The sequence below is a fragment of the Rhinolophus sinicus genome, chromosome 13 (assembly GCF_057876585.1).
Source record: "Rhinolophus sinicus isolate RSI-liver-muscle chromosome 13, RSI-T2T, whole genome shotgun sequence".
Lineage (NCBI taxonomy): Eukaryota > Metazoa > Chordata > Mammalia > Chiroptera > Rhinolophidae > Rhinolophus > Rhinolophus sinicus.
This window is the reverse complement of record NC_142513.1, coordinates 6,111,248-6,127,334: the sequence shown is the minus strand read 5'-3', so window position 1 is coordinate 6,127,334 and position 16,087 is coordinate 6,111,248. Positions and strand designations below refer to the sequence as shown.

The 16,087-nt window shown below is 43.4% G+C and overlaps 1 protein-coding gene across 2 annotated transcripts in view; it reads left to right on the top strand.

Annotated features, from left to right (window-relative positions):
• DOK5 (docking protein 5) overlaps positions 1-15,419 on the top strand; it is a 126,521-nt gene extending 111,102 nt beyond the window's left edge. For both annotated transcript variants that reach the window (XM_019726052.3, XM_019726053.3), the window contains exons 7-8: positions 7,093-7,213; positions 14,908-15,419. In XM_019726052.3, coding sequence (XP_019581611.1) covers positions 7,093-7,213; positions 14,908-14,972 — 186 coding nt within the window. In that variant the 3' untranslated portion in view covers positions 14,973-15,419. The remainder of the gene's footprint in view (positions 1-7,092; positions 7,214-14,907) is intronic.
• Positions 15,420-16,087: the final 668 nt, after the last annotated feature.

Sequence of the window (16,087 nt, the reverse complement as noted above, 5' to 3'; positions counted from 1 at the left end):
CATCTACTTTGCTGATTCAGTAACATTTAAAAATAATTTTTGAGTCAGTCTAAAATCCAGTTTGACATGTACATTAAAATTAAATTTAAAAATTTATTTATAAACTGGTCATTAGAATAGTTGTCAATAGATTGGGTCCCAGAATAAAAATTGTGGTTAACAGGGGATAAAATGTGATAAAGGAGATTGGGTCAGAATTTAATTCCATTATGTCATTTGGTAAATTAAAAATGGTTAGGGAAATGAACAGATAAAGTATGGCACAGCCAAAGGATGGGTTATGATGCAGACATGAAAATGACATTGTAGAAGGTGGCAGTATTTAGGGACATTAAGATATGTTATATTCATCGTATACTTGGGGTGCCAAACAATTTATACACATTTTATGAGATATTATCTATGTATTACTTTTCGAAGTTGAATTGAATTACGGTAGCAATGTGTAGCATGACGTTTGCTCAAATAATGGCGTTAATCAAATGAATGCTAGCATCCCCATGCAACAGGCAGGACAGTCAAAGAAAATGGCGGAAGCATGATTGTCATTCCAGGAGTGCAAGACGATATTGAAGTGGTATTTGAAATTCGAGAACGTTGTGGAAGTACGACAATGGAGACATGAGTGTGCAACAAAATCTCCAACACGCCTCACAATTGCATGCATTTGTGATAAATTTGAGATGCACGGTACTGTCTGAAGAAACTGAAATGGCACGCGCAGCGATACAGGTGGACACGTGGGTCAGCATTGCTCAAGCAGTAGTTCGCCGTCATCAGAAGTGTCTGGACGCTGATGGGAACCACTTTGAGCACCTCTTGTGATTGCAGAAGTCACACGTGACTTGTATTCATCTTTTGTTATCGGTATATATTGAGGATTACAATTTTAATACAGTTTTCCTTTCTTAAAATGGTTGATATAGGGCTAATTATAAATACTGTTAACATTTATGGAACCCCACGATGAGTCTTGTATCTTCTTAGAATTAGCTGCTGATTAGGAATTCTTTTTCTCTCATTTTAAAGAGGAAAGGAGGTTAAACAACTAGCCAAGGGTCGTGCGGTTATTAATGGCAGGTTCCAGACTTTAACCCAATTTTCAGCCAACTTTGGGCCCTTACCACGGTGGAAAACTTTATCCCAGAACAACTGATCCAAAGGTGATAACTAACATAGGACAGTAGTTCTCAACGTGTGGTCCCTGGACCAGTAAGATTGGAAACATGGTAGAAATGAAATTTCGTGGCCCCCACCCCCATGGTTGGGGTGGGGACCAGGAATCTGCATTTTAATGTGTCTTTTGAGAGGTGAATCTTATGTTTGCTAAAGTTGCATAAGCACTGACCCCGGGGCCAGAAAGCATGGGTAGAGCATATATACAAATATTATTTTCACAGGAGAGTAAGTAGGCAGAAGGCATACATGAAGGCATAGTTCAGCAAGCCACTTGGAGAAAGAACGTCAATGAACTTGGAGGGTAGTGTGAATGAGACCGCTGAGTGTTTGATGGAATGAGAGAGACACTGAGACGCTGGTTTCTTTTGAAACCATTTTACTTTTTCTCTCTTGGACTGAATTGTCCCTTCTGACTCAACTTGCCCACATTTTGTGCTTAAAATACCCATAGAAAGAAAGCTGCTTTATGTAATACTTTCTGAAACTGAGGACACCGTCAGAACTGGATGAGCTTTGCAAGTCTCTGGGTTGAGCAGACATCCAGGCTTAGAGGTAGCTCTGACTCACAGCTCAACCCTATTGTCACACCTTCATCTTTGTTCAGTCAGGTCAGGCCAGGGCTCAGCTGGTAGACTGAATGGAAACGGACAATATGATTTGCGTATGCAAAGTTGCTATGGCTGAAGCCCCACTTGAGTTACTTGAAGGAACAATCTGGAGGATGTTCGAGTCTAACAAGATAGAATTAGGTGTTGAAGTATTACTCTGTTTGCCATCGGGATGATTGATGCTTGTTTCTGAATGGGTCCAGACCGGTGTCACAAACACGGCATATGGCACTCATGATTGACTGTAGCGGCGAACAATTACATCCCGTCGTGCTGTTCAGTTTCGCAAAACACAATTCTCTGTCGTAAAAACAGTTGGATTCCAGAGACGGATGATACGATGTGATAGTGTGACCAAGACTCACCCCTGCTCTGCACTGCTGGTCTCAGACTCATAAAAGAAGTGCGTAAGCAGCAAGGACGCATCAGCCAAACGGAATGGAGAACACGGAAACCAACAGTGCAGTCAGCCAGTGGAGGACAGTTGTTTTTCTTGTCTCACTGAGAAGCCCTGGGTAGTGTTCATTAGAATTGTTTCTCTCTCAAGAGGGTGGAGATGATTCACCCATTATTATGAGGGAAGGGTCTTTGCAATCGGCACTTCCCTCCCTGTGAGAGTACGGGGAGGCTTTTAAAAGGGTCTGTCTGCTCTGTTGACGATGATAATGATGGGGGTGCATGCTTTGGCCAGCTGTCACTCAAGTTGAAATGTTAGTTCCCCTGGGACTGATAGCCACCCACTAACTCATTATGTCATGTTTTTCTTAATAGTCTGCATAGCACAGAGTACTATCTGCTTTTGTACTTTTGACGACAGCTTTATTGAGATATAATTCACGTATCATACAACGCACCCTTTAAACGGTACAATTCAATGGTTAATATGTTCACAGAGTTGGGAAACCATCTCCTTTAGCCATCGCTTGCCCAGCCTTAGGCAACCCCTGATTTACCTTCTGTCTCTCTGGCTTTGCCTATTCTGGATATTTCATATAAATGGAATCCTACAATGTGTGGCCTTCTGTGACGGGCTTCATTCACTTCACATGATGTTTTCAGGGTCATCCGTGTGGGAGCAGGTATCAGGGCCCCATTCCTTGTGGTGGTAACCTGATTACTTTTTATTTGTTTAATTTTATGAGCTGTCTCATTAGAAGGGAAGTTCCGTGAGGAAGGAGACTTTGAGGTTCAAACGACGGGAGGGGTGTGACCCTATCACACAGCTCATAAGGGCAAGAGCCTAAACTGGCACGTGGGTCCCTGATTCCATGGGCAGCTTCCCTCCCTGGCAACACAATGATTTTTGTACCTTTGAAACCACACCAGTTAACAGCCACGGATTAGGTCAGGCCACTGGGCAGTATCAGAAGTCACTTAGGCTGGGTTAGGAAGAGACCTGGGGGCATCCCTGGTGTTTAGGGGGACAGTTGGAGTATAGAACGGCAAGCAGGTGCTTATTTGACTTTCACGAAGCCTCACCTTTCTTCCCTGGGGGGACCTTGCGCTAACACTGCTAATGGAGTGAATAAATGTGTGGGCTGAACTCCCTGCCGTCACCTGTCCTCGCTGACTGTGCAAATGCACAGAGGCAGATGCTCCCCCGAGGCTCTGCCTCTGTGCATCACTTGAATGGCAAAGCAGAATGAAGCAGTCTTATTACCACATCCCCACAGGCAGGGACAGCCACCTAACGCTTCGGCAGGAGTTCAGCCTTGGGCTGACAGGGCTTCTAATTTGCTGGGTTGATTAGGATTTCTTTCTGAAAAGTATCCCCTGCTACCTGGACAAAGGCTGGGTTCATTTGATCGTCCATCCATCGTCCATCGTCATTCCATCCGTTCTCTATTTGTTAAGCCTCTGGAGGCCCTCGCCAGGTGTTGGGGATACAGAGAGAAAAGATATGAGCCCACTTTCCAGGAGTTCATGGTCTCCAGTAGGAAGCAGGCTAGTCTGGTGGCTTTCACAAAACAATGCAATGGTCAGAGTAAGAACAGAACTCTCAGATGTCTGGTAGGAGCACTTGATGTCATTAAGGGAGAAGAAATGTCAGGAAATGTCCAGGGGAGGTGACACCTGAGCCTACTCCTGAAGGGAAGGGAGGCATGAACCAGGGGACAAGTGGGGACAGCTCTCAGCTTAGGGAGCAGCATTTGCAATGGCACAGAGGTGCGAGAGTGGGCATCACAGGTGGCTAGAAATAGCCAGACTGAGGGGTGTGGTTTGGGCCACGGGGCAACATGAGACCGGAGGGGGTAGGAAGATCAGAAGGCCGAAGGCTGAGAGAACTGAGACAGCATTTGTAGACAACATGTTTCTGTTTCAGTCTTGGGGAGTCCTAAAACTCAGCTCTTAACTTTTGGTCACCTGATTGAGAATTTTTTGCCTTACTTTCCTTTTCTGTAAAGTGGGAGAATTGGATTAGAGGAAGAATTGCAAACTCGTATACCTACAGAGGCCAGGCAGATTGATGTAACTGATGAATGTCAGGGTGTGAGACAGTAGAGATGGGAGGGGATAGTGGTAGACGGAAAAGCACATGCAGACCACAATCAGCGTAACAACCTCAGGAGCATAGATTATAGTGAAATAATTAGGAAGTGAAGAGTTTTGTGTATATATACACACATGTGTATATACATCTCTGGAAAAATCAAGGTTTAGAATGTGTCTCAGCACGTGTAAAGATTGTGCCCCTCCCCCCCCCCCCCCAATATGGCAATCAGGGCTTTAAGATGTAATTCGAATTTAACTGAACTTGAACTTAACTAAACGTGGAGAACAAAATAGGTGCCCCTCACTAGCTTCTGAGAGACTGGATGTTGTCACCCCCTTACTGCATGAACTTGAACCTTGATTTTCTGTCTTGCTCCCTCAGGTGACTGAGCTACATGCTTCCTATAGTTCTTCCAACTCTGATGTTCCATGATTCTATTACATTTCCCTGATACGTGCAGGATACAAAATGGATGACTTGGGATAATTTTTCTGTTCTGTACAGAGTTCCAGGATATGTATTTAATGGAAATACAGGACAGGAAATACAGGAGTGTGGCTCAGATATGGCACATGTTTTCACTGTGACACCATTTCGATATTCACCTTGGGCTCGGGCATTTGATAAACGGAACTGGAGAATGATTCATTGTAAGATGGAAGTGTGTTGGTTCATAAACACTTTTTTTCTAAGACAGGAGTGGAATTGTATCTTTTAGCAGGAAGGGGGAAAGCCCTCAAAACACTTCTGCACAGACAAAGCCTCTTGCAGCTCCAGTTTGAGAAGATGAGACACGAGCGGAGACATGGCAGCCTCCCCCAGCCCCTTCAGAGATGCGTCTCGGCCAGCACAGCTGTTGCCCAGGTCTTGTTTGTGTGGCTACATGGCACCAGCACCCACTCTTTTGGGGAAGAGGCCCTCCTTCATCTCTATAGCCTGGACTTCTCAGGCCAGCATTTCCCACCAAATGTTTTTCCGCAATTTTTTTATAACCCCTGCGTAACTTCCAGCCTCCAAGCTATTTCCCAAAGTAACAATGACTCTGGTTATAAATGGGTGTATGTTCTGTGTGATCGTCCTATAACCCGATTTTTCCAACAACTTTGCAGAATGAGAGGTTTTTCTGGAAAGTCTCTCTGTCATGTTATAGCAGAAATACCTCTACTTAAAAACTCGATGGTTGGGGTCATTTTCACTTTTACTTTTGAATGTGAAAGTACTGTTTATTGTAAGAGGAAAAACAAAACTATATAAAAGTGTATAAGGTTTAAAAAAAAAAGTGGGGGAGGAAGAATACAATCTTCTCTCCTGATACCCCAGGTTACCCAGTTTTAACTCCTCCAAAAATAGTGTTAATTTCTCTTTCCACCAGTGGCAGGTGGGAGCACACATTCGGTTCCCTCTTCTCTAGTTGGTATCAAGCATCAGAGGTACTTGCAACAGTGAAGAAAAATAAGGGTGGACACTTGCCTCTTAGACTTTTCACTCAATCACTTCCTAAGCCTTCTCACCCATAGAGAATTCAGATGTTTATGCACGAAATTTTTCTCCAAAGACAATTAGAATGCTCCTTTCGTAAAATGAGATATTCTTTCAAAGGATTGAGAAAGAAAGAGAGAGCCAGGCCTTGTAATGTTCTCTGTGAAACGTGACATTGGTGTTATTGCATCCTTGTTCCTAAATAAGCTTTCTAAAAATACAGTCAAAGCATGCTGGCCTGTAGGAATATATTCGCAGTCATGTCGTGAATAATTTGAAGTGATGGCTATTTCCCAAATGTTCTCCTTATATTAAACATTTTATTGTATTAAATATAATCTCTTTATGTTAAAATCAAATACTCAGTACCTTGAAAATTCAGTTGTCTTCGTCCCTTTATTTTCTTGCATTCATGTAAATGAGGTTGAATGTCAGCAGACGCCACTGGTAGTAAACAGGTTTTCTTTTGGTTGTTAGCTCTCAAACTTGGAGACTTTCATGTCTACAGAGATAGGGAAATAGACACAGAACTTTTCTACTAGCTTTGTTCTCAGCCTTTTGCCCTTTTGATCTGAGAGGATATGTTTAGAAAAATAAAAAAGGTCCCCGTGAAACGTAGTGCTATGTAATTCTTCTCGGGGACATAATTTGGTAATTGTGCTATTGTGATAAGGACCGAAAATTCAATTATCACATGTAAATGCAACACATATAAATTAAATTATCGTTGGAAGAAATGGTTATAATTTTTTCAAGTTCACTGTCATCAACTGCAGTGATTTTGGGGCTCCCGGGTAGGAAGACCCTCAGATTATTTTGGCTTTATTGAGTGAATGTACTGGTATTATGCCAGGAACTACCATGCTGATGAGATACGTAGAGGGGAGTTTTCTTTAACAACCACCACAACAAAGGATCTTTAAATGCGTGTTGCAATGAATAGTAAATAGTAATGACATCCTCCATTTTTCCGGTACCTAGTGTGTGCTAGGCGGGAGCTAATCAGGCATGCCACTGAACGTTCATACAGCCCAAATGGCTAGGTAGGTATTTAGTGCTACCAGGTGTCATATAAGCAATCGAAATGGCATTCCTCTGGATACAGTGGTCTGCCATTCACTGTTCTTAACGATACAACGGGTGGAGGTTGCCTTTTTAGTTCCTGTAAATCTGCCTTCCTCTGGTGTGTAGTTGCCTTTGTGCAGTTAACTAGGTCCTGAGTAAAGGGCGACTTGCAGAGCCGCTCGGCCGTGCTGTCCGTCGGTCCGTTGGTCCATCCGCCCTCTTCCAGCCCCGGGGTGGCTGACACAGCCCTTTCTTCCTTTGACACAGCTCCAGATGAAGATGAGTGAGCGGGCCGCCTCACTGAGCGCCATGGTGCCCCTGCCACGCAGCGCCTACTGGCAGCACATCACACGGCAGCACAGCACCGGCCAGCTCTACCGCCTGCAAGGTAAGTGCTGCCCGGCGGGCAGGCGGGTGGGCCAGCGCCTGGCAGCCCAGGGAGGGGCCTCAGCTCTGGAGGAAGTCAGGCTGCCTAGTCGCCTTCCACCCCGCCCAGAATCAGGGCCCCCATCAAGGTGTCACCCCCCGCCCCCCTAGACCCTTACTGTATCACAGTGTCCTGGGGGGAATTGTTTCAAATGCAGATTCCTGGGCCCTCAACCCCAAAGATTCTACCCCTTAAGAGCCGAGGATGTGGTTGAAAAAACTGTACTTTCAACAAATGCCTACACAGGATCTGGGCAAGAGGTCTGGGGTCCACTCTTCAGAGAAATAGTCTAGTGGATTGATGTCTAACGGCATCGGCATTGCTTGGGAAGTTGCTAAAAGGGATGACTTTCAGGCCACTCCAGAGACCTAGGAATCAGGAAAGCTGAGGGTGGGGCCCAGCCATCCTTGTGTCAAGCCTCCAGATGATTTCTCAAGCTTAGGAACCTCGCCCGAGGGTGCCCTGGGTGTGGGGGTGCAGGGGGTGGGTGGGGAGTTTCTGCTGTGACTCCAGCAAATCCCCTGAAGACACCTGTCTTCCAGAAAAGTGGTCTCCGAAGCAGAGAATGGCCCATGGGTAGACAACAGAAACAATGATAAATTCTATGTAAACACTTTCTTCTCCTTTCAAATGCAGCATTTAAAAACAATGTTTTGTAGTCTATAAGAGCAGCTTGTGCATATGTAATTTATAAATACATCGGCCTGTGGGGGAACCTTGCTGAAGATCTCTTCCCCAAGAGGGTGAAAGAGCCCAGAACTTCGATAGAGCATGCCCGAGATGGCAGTGGCGTGCCTGAGATGTGCACGTTTGCTGAGTAAATAAATGACTGACAATGGAAAACAGTGGTCTCAGCCACAAATGCCCACTCTCGGTGCCCTAGTCACCCAGCCTTCCGTTAGCCTTTCCTGCTGCTTATTTCTCCCCCAGAGAGCTTTTCCTGTTCTTTCTCCCTGCAATGCCCTGGCTTTCCTCCTCTCCTAGTTAACCCTTTCTCAGCTCCAGGTCTCACCTCCACTGTCTCCCGGACTCTATTAGAACTAGCGTGGGCGTCTCTGGTGATGGGTAGTCGTAAGGTGCAGATGAGGGCACTCTCTTTTATAGCCCTCACCACAGATTTCATTTCGTATTTAATTGCAAGACCACTTGACTTATGACTAGCTCCTCCAAGAAGCAATAATGCCAAGGCGGGCAGGAGAGTGGTTTTGTTTTTAATTCTCATCATGTTACCTTCCTGTGCCAGGCTGGGAGTAGCCATTCCCTGAATACTTGTTGAATGAATATGTAATGTTAAGAGGGCACTGAAGACATGTACATTCTATTCTTTATGACTTTAGTCTCTGTTTGCTAGCAGAGAGCGTGGCACATTGTAGATGCTCAAAAAATATACCCTGAGTGACTGCATTGCTAAATAATTGATACATACATTGACCGTCTAAGACACATCCACAGAGAGAGGGAGAAAGTTGGGTGACCTCAGGTTGTCACAAATGCCATTTGTTCCATATCCTCTTCTGAACTGTTTGCAATATTTGAATTATAGCATCACAGTTTTTGTCATATCCATACCACTTACACTATCATTCAATTTAAATACATTTATTTTCTTAAAAGGAATGCATATTTAATTTCACTACCTTTAAATTGTTGTAAAAACTGGCCACATTTTTCCCTAACATACAGTAAGATAAATAATTATTATTGCAGCATACGAATTTCCACTCCCATCAAGCTGTTGAATTGCTTTATAGCTTCACTTTCGACACATACCAAGATAACCTCTACAAAAGAAGGTAGATTCTGTGTATCTGGAATGCAAAAGAAAGTTGAGAACTAAAGTAATGTAGCCATCACAAAGAAGAAATTGATAAATTGTACCTTAGTTCCCTGAGGGACAGAGTGGTAATTTGAGAATAGTCCACTTGCACCAACACTGGCAAATCACTGGATTTCCCTAGAATACCATATTTGCAAAGATGCCCCGAGAGTGAGGAAGTTCTCAGCACGTAGGATAAGTTGCAGATTCAGAATTTATTACCGAAGACCCCGGAGCTTTAAAATCTTCAGGACAATTGAGACAGAAAATGTCACATGGAGGACACACGCATCTTACAATCCTTGACTAAACTATATCCTTAACCAAAATAAGTATACATTCATCAGAATAATTTAAGGCGAAGGGGGTCTCATCAGAGCCCTGATTTTATAATAATATTTCCTTTTAAATCTTATGTTGAAAGCGCGTACGTTAGATGCTGTTAGCATACTATTTGTCTGCCCCTAGGGTATCTGAGACTTCCCCTGACAAGGTTTACATCTGGGTTCTATCAAGAAAACAACTATTTTCTAGCATACAGATACAGATTTTTTTGTTTTGTTTTTGTTTTGTTTTGTTTTTTAGCAACAGCAAAACCTGCATATTTACCAGCAAGCAGAAAGCCCGTATTCTGGATGGAAGTCCATAGATAGCTGACAGGTCTGGGATGACCATTCAAGACTAGTAATCCATGACATTCCAAAATAACAGGAGTGATGGTATCACTTGGAGCAGTGATACACGACATCACAGCCAACCAACAAATTCATGTTCTTTGAGAAGTTCTTGTCATTTTTATTAAAAATAGCAAGCCAGACACCAAGCTACCCCACCACATTACGCTTAGGTTTAACCCCTCTATATTTAGGTGTATTATTTATTACCCTTATAATCCATCACTCAGAAGTCACAAGGTATTCCTGGAAAATCAGGTTCAAGTTTATTGGGATAGATTTTTCAAATGAACACAATAGTAGCACTTACAAAAGAGTATTTTGGAGAAAGTGATGGTTTCATTTCTAATGAAATAAATGGTGGTGCGCACAAGAAAAGATGCCTGAGAATTCCTGCAGTGATGACGGCTTATCGAGCTTTGTGATGGATAATTATAGGGCTTCGAAGATGACCATGTCCCGGCTTGAGAAATGATAATTAAAGCTTTTATTGTTTGCTTTTTTCTACATACCATGATCTTCATTGAACATACATTTTTTATTAAGAATTCTTTCATTTTTCCCGTTTGGGCTGCAATACTAATACGCCATGAAATATCCTGTTATCTTGGATTGAAAAATGGCCTTGAAATTGCTTCAAATTCTTTGTGTGCTTTGTACCCATTATTTCATCCAATTATTTGCTCTCATGTACTTTTGTTACCTGTGTAGGAATTTATGTAAATGTATTTCGTTTTGATACATTGTATTAGTGTTGAGATGTTTCCTTACTCGCACATTCTATGTAGATTTCTCCACATTTATTTCATCTTGTGAATTGCTTTTTTGTCTGAGCCAATGTTCCTTGAGAGACAGTGCCAATATGTGGTCCATGTGACACGGATGGGACACAATTTACCAGTAATTTGTTACCTTATAAAAATGTTGTTCACAGACTTCCTAGAATTATCTTGCTTATCGGGGTGGTCATATACATGACAAATAAATGGAATAAATTGATCTATTGTTTCTCCTTTCCTTCCCCTATCTCGGGGGAAAAAACTGAAATTGGGAAAAATTCATGACATCATGACCCCGTGTGTGCCACATGATAAAGCTGCATGGCACAACAATTCTTGTTTTGCTGGTATTTATGAGTTGTCATCTCTCTGGCTGATTCACCTACCTTGATGTATTTCAGGATGACTAACCCTAAAGATCCGGAGGTTAACCTTGGAAATCACACACACCCTTATGAGGGAATTTATCTAACTGGGTTGAGAAAATTTTTCATTGCCTCCCCAAATTTAGTCCCAGAGCACCACCTGGTGGTTGGTTTTGGAGTTCTCATTTTCTTATTACTCTTTTTGGTGGGGAGAGGAAGGGGCTGGTTCTGACGCGTGCCACACATACCAAGGAGTATTTAATCCACCTTCACTGTGTCTCCCGTCCCATTTTCGAGTTTTCATATAGCGATTCTCTTTTACGGTTAGGCATATGCAGAATTAACGGGTAGGCATATGCAGAAGGAGGTTTGTCCTGAAAGCTGGAAGACATTTATGAAGGGGAAGCATTCAACAAATATATCTTGAGCACCGTCACATGATTCCTTTAGGAATGCACTGCATGAAATAAGCACAGAGTCCTCTTTTCCCATCGGTGTTCTGTGTCGTCCTAACCTTAGTAGCTATCACCCTAACCCCCAAAAGTACTATGGGTCCAATCCATTTGGGGAAAATGCTGCACGTTAATTCTCCTTTTCGAGACTCAGAATGCCAGTCAATATTCTCAAGGCTCTGGATGCAGTAAACAATCTGTTTAACCCAGATACCTACCCATTTATTGAACATGAAACCTCTTCTTTTCCTTTTTATGTAAATAAACAGTAACTTTATCACTATCGACGTGCCAGGTTGGTTCCTTACTAGGGAGATAAGACATACTCAGTGAGATAAGACATACTCTTTATAAAAGCTATGCTTTTCTGAAGCCCTACTGTGTGCAGACTCTGCACCAGGTACTTAATATACACGATCTCATTTAGTCCTTAAAACAGCCACCTGAGAGCATGTCATCCTCATTGGCAGTGAAGGAGCTGAGAGTTTGAAGGGCTGGTAATGTGTCCAAGGTCACCTAGCTGGTAAGCAGTTGAGGTTTGTGTCTCTCCATGTATCCATGCACTTGTTCATTCATCGGGAAATGTTTACTGAGCATCTACTTTGTGCCACGTGACGTGCCAGTGACGGAGATACACTGGGGCTACTAGACACATGACTCTCCTGTCCCAGAACTTAAAGTTGAAAGAAGAGCCACAGTCAATAATTAAGCGAACGTGGTACAGGTCAAGTTGAAAAGAGTGTGTTTGTGCTAGAGAAGAGTGAGGCCGAGTTGTTGGTTTGGGGCGAATGATGACCACAGGACTTCTTTAGTTGGGGTGGTCACAAGAGGCTGTGGCATTTATCCCAAGACCTGAAGTCTGAGAAGAGGCAGCCATCCTGAGAGTGAGGGAAAATCAATCTCCATAGAGACATTAGGAAGTGCAAAGACCCTGAGACAGAAATGATGGGGGGGTGGGGGGATGAAAGAAGAGAAAGGAGGCAGTGTGGCTGGTGCATAAGGGGCGTGGGGCGGTAGCTTGATGCTGTTTGGTTGTCCTGGCAACAGTGTGAGTTGGCAAGGGGGACGGTCTTCTCCATTTCAGTGAAGAAACTGAGGCACTTGGAGTCAAGTACTCGCTCACCATCACATAGCTAGTGGGTGAGGGACTGGCTTTGGAACTGCAGTGTTCTGACTCCTAGTCCAGGGCTGCCCCTGTCTTCTAGCAGACGGTCTTGTCTGTGGGAGGAAACCCTACCACAGGCACGCACCCTGCTGTGGAGAGAACGCCTCCAGGGAACTTCCAGCCCACATGGTTTACTTATGTGTTTTAAAGATGATAGATTCTTGGAGCAAGTGGCTACTTGGGAGAAGTTAACGTTGGTTGTTCAATATTAATTCGAACACAGTCACATACATTGTATGTGCAGCAGTTAAGAGAGAAGTAACAGATAAAGATCTGAGCAAATGGGAAAAGATGACAAATAAACTAGTGTCTCAAATTCACGTGTCTGTAGGGGCCAGGGGGGCATGCAGAGTGAAACAGGACAGGCATGGGCGTGGTGGGTCCCTGGCGAATCACAGACTTCATTGGCAAAGGGCATTCTGCAGCCACCTCTAGGTGGTCACTGGAGCAGGATACAGGCCAGGGTTACCTTCGGTTTCACAGGGCAATCAGCACCTTTATGGGAAGCCTACAGTTATTTAAATAGTGACAAGCTAGTCCAAACGTGTGATGACCTGTGCAGACCAGTGACCAGGTCTGGGGCCAGATGAGGCTACAGGCCACTGCCAGCTTGTAACCTTTGTGTGAACTGCAAAAATGGAAGCAAATCTCTCAGTCCTTTTCCTGGCTGTAAGCTAAACACTGCATTCAAACCCAGCTGGAGAGATTCGATTAGCCATCACGATAGAAGCTGCAGGTGTCTTCATTTCGGCTTGACCCCAAGTGCATGCTATCAGTCACTTTTCTTGCAAACTCAGAGTCTCCAGTTGATGGGACCACCAAGGGTGTTGCATTTGACCGAAGATTTGGATTTTGTATTAATACTGTTTACACGCTGTCTGCTTCCTGTGGGAAATGTTAACTAAAAGATATACCTGGATGTTTACTTGTAGTTAATACATTAATACAATTTCTCTGTGTTATGGCGTGTGTACGTGTGTGTGTTGCAAAGAGACTAGGATTCGTGTTCAACATGGCTAAGAGGCTGCAAGAAATGATTTCTAGTGATTTAAGATATTTTAATACTCAAGATTTCTCTAATAATCACTGCTGTTGTGTGCCAGTGACTAGGCGACTGGAGATACATATATTTTATGGTTTAGATTTAAGGCATGCAAATATCTGAATCTGTGATTTTTGTTTTTGTTTTGGTGTTGTGACCTCAGTAATTTACGTGGGACTTCACAGTTTGGGACACCCTTTGTGCTTTCTTTCATCCTCAACAGTATCGTGAGGAGAGCAAAACAAATGTTGTCTCCTCGTTTTGTTGAAGTGGAAAATGGCTGAAAAGTTACGCTTCTGGTTGGAAGGTCAGATGGGCTCAGACAGGTCAGATGGAGGTCAGGGTGGTTTGTCATGATGCAACAGAGCACAAACTTAAGGCCATAAGCCACCATCAACCTTTTTGCTTGGTTTGGTGTTTAAAATCAGCATGGTTTTGAATGTGCTTCAGTGGGGCAGGCATGTTCCACTTAAGTGTGGTCCCATCTCTCTCTGGGTGCTGTACTCCCGCAGGTTTTGTCATTCTCAGTTCTGAGAGCCCTTCACAGGCCAAGAGTGTACATTGCTCAGCTCCTGGTAACCCTCAGCCAGCAGATGGCAGTCAAACCTCTTGTATGTATAAAATCAAGAGCTCTCCCTACAGGACTGGCAAACTGTGGCCTGTGTGTGGCCTGTTCTAGCCTGCTGTGTTTTTGTGAGCAAAGTCCTATTGGAAGGTCCACGCCCATTGGATGCGTAGTAACTGTGGTTGCTTTTGTGCTACAGGCAGCAGAATTGCGATGAGACCACAGGGTCTGCAAAATGGAAAACATGTAGTATCTGGCCCTTTACAGAGAAAGCTTGCCCAGCTCCTGTCCTACTGTGTCACAGAGGCGGCGAACAGTGGTCTTGTGTGTTGCCTTCCTGACTTCTTCACTTTCTCGGTTTGGAACCTAAACCTGAAATAATAAAGGCTACATGGATTTTAAGGAGTCCTCCTTGACAGCAAGCTTTCTTAGGTAGAAGTGTAACATTGTCTTATGTCTGGTCAGGTTTTCAGAGTGTCCTAGCTGAAAGTTTTCACAGTCCTAAGACTCCATCCCAGTTTTCCTAAATACCCTAGGTAGAGGAGCTGATGAAGATGAAAAATTAAGGCGGAAAATAACTGCTGGTGGTCTGGTTATAGCTCAGTGCAAAGGCCACATGCAAATAATATGTTAATCGCGCCATCTCTCCAGACTCTTATTTGCATATCACTGTGAGTGGCCTCTGGGAAAAATCCTGGGTCATATCTTATTTCTGTTATATAGAAACATGTTACTAGCTAATTTGATGGTGGGCTTTCTTGACATATAACTGCTGTTTTACAATTCTTTTGGAAAAGATGTCACCAGCCCGCTGAAGCTCCATCGAACAGAGACTTTTCCCGCCTACCGCTCTGAGTACTGACAGTAAACTGCCAAGAATGGTCGTGCGACACGCTTGTGATGTGTCAGCCGCAGGTCCATCAGGAGGTCGCAGGATGGCAGCGAGCGAAGGATGAAGAAAAGAAGCTGAAAGTCCTGGCGGATTGTGTGGTCGTTGGGAAACTGCAATACAATACCTGTGTTTCTTTTTTCCTTGCTTTTCTTTCCGTTCTTTACAAAAAAAAAGAAGAAAAAAGAAAAAGAAAATCTTAGTGTAATTGAAACCTGCTCTATATACATTGATTTTTTTTTGGTTCCCCCTTTTACAGCTGCACAGAAAGGAGTCAATGCCACAAAATGATTTTCTATTGTAGATGCCATGTCCCTTGAATTTCTCAGAATCTGTCCTTTGTGGGTTCCTGTGATTTCCCTTCTGAGTGTTTTAATTGTATGACAGTCAGTATTGACAATAAAGTGGTTCTTAATTATTTGTTATTTGTTTATACCGTATTCCTCAGTTATTAATATTATAGTCCTGGTTAACTATTAGAAATCGTGTTTTATTGCCAGTTAGTTAAATCAGGGCTTAACTCACTCGTAACTACTCTGTTAAAAACCAACTTTTCAAAGGACCCTTTATTATTCTTTACAGGGTCACAGTTTCTCTCTCACATAATCTCACCCCTACTCTTTTTTTTTTTTAAAGCCCTTATTATGTTTGAAATACCTTCATAAAATGTTTTAAGACAAAAGATCATTCTTTACCCATGTGTATGGTCTTTGGGTTCTGGCAATATGGTTTTCTCTGTATCTTCAGTATTTTTGAAGGTTTGTGAATATTTTCCTTATGGGCCATGAGCATGGTTTGGCATTGAGTTTCCCATAAATCCAACCGCAGTCGCCCACTCATTCATTAAACTGGTCTATACTGAGTATCTGCTGGTCCCAGGTACTAGCTAGAGCCCAGGGATAGAGAGATAAAAAGACACCAGACCTGTCACCAAGAACCTTAAATGCAGAGGAGTATGACAGCTGCTAAATGGGCCCCAAGTGGTAATGTACTTCTCAGAAGACGGTCACTCTGTTCCCCCAGGCTTTCCCATGGGGAACTGCCAGGTGGAAATTCAGTCTTGTGAGCTGCCGAGGCTGGAGTTGCTA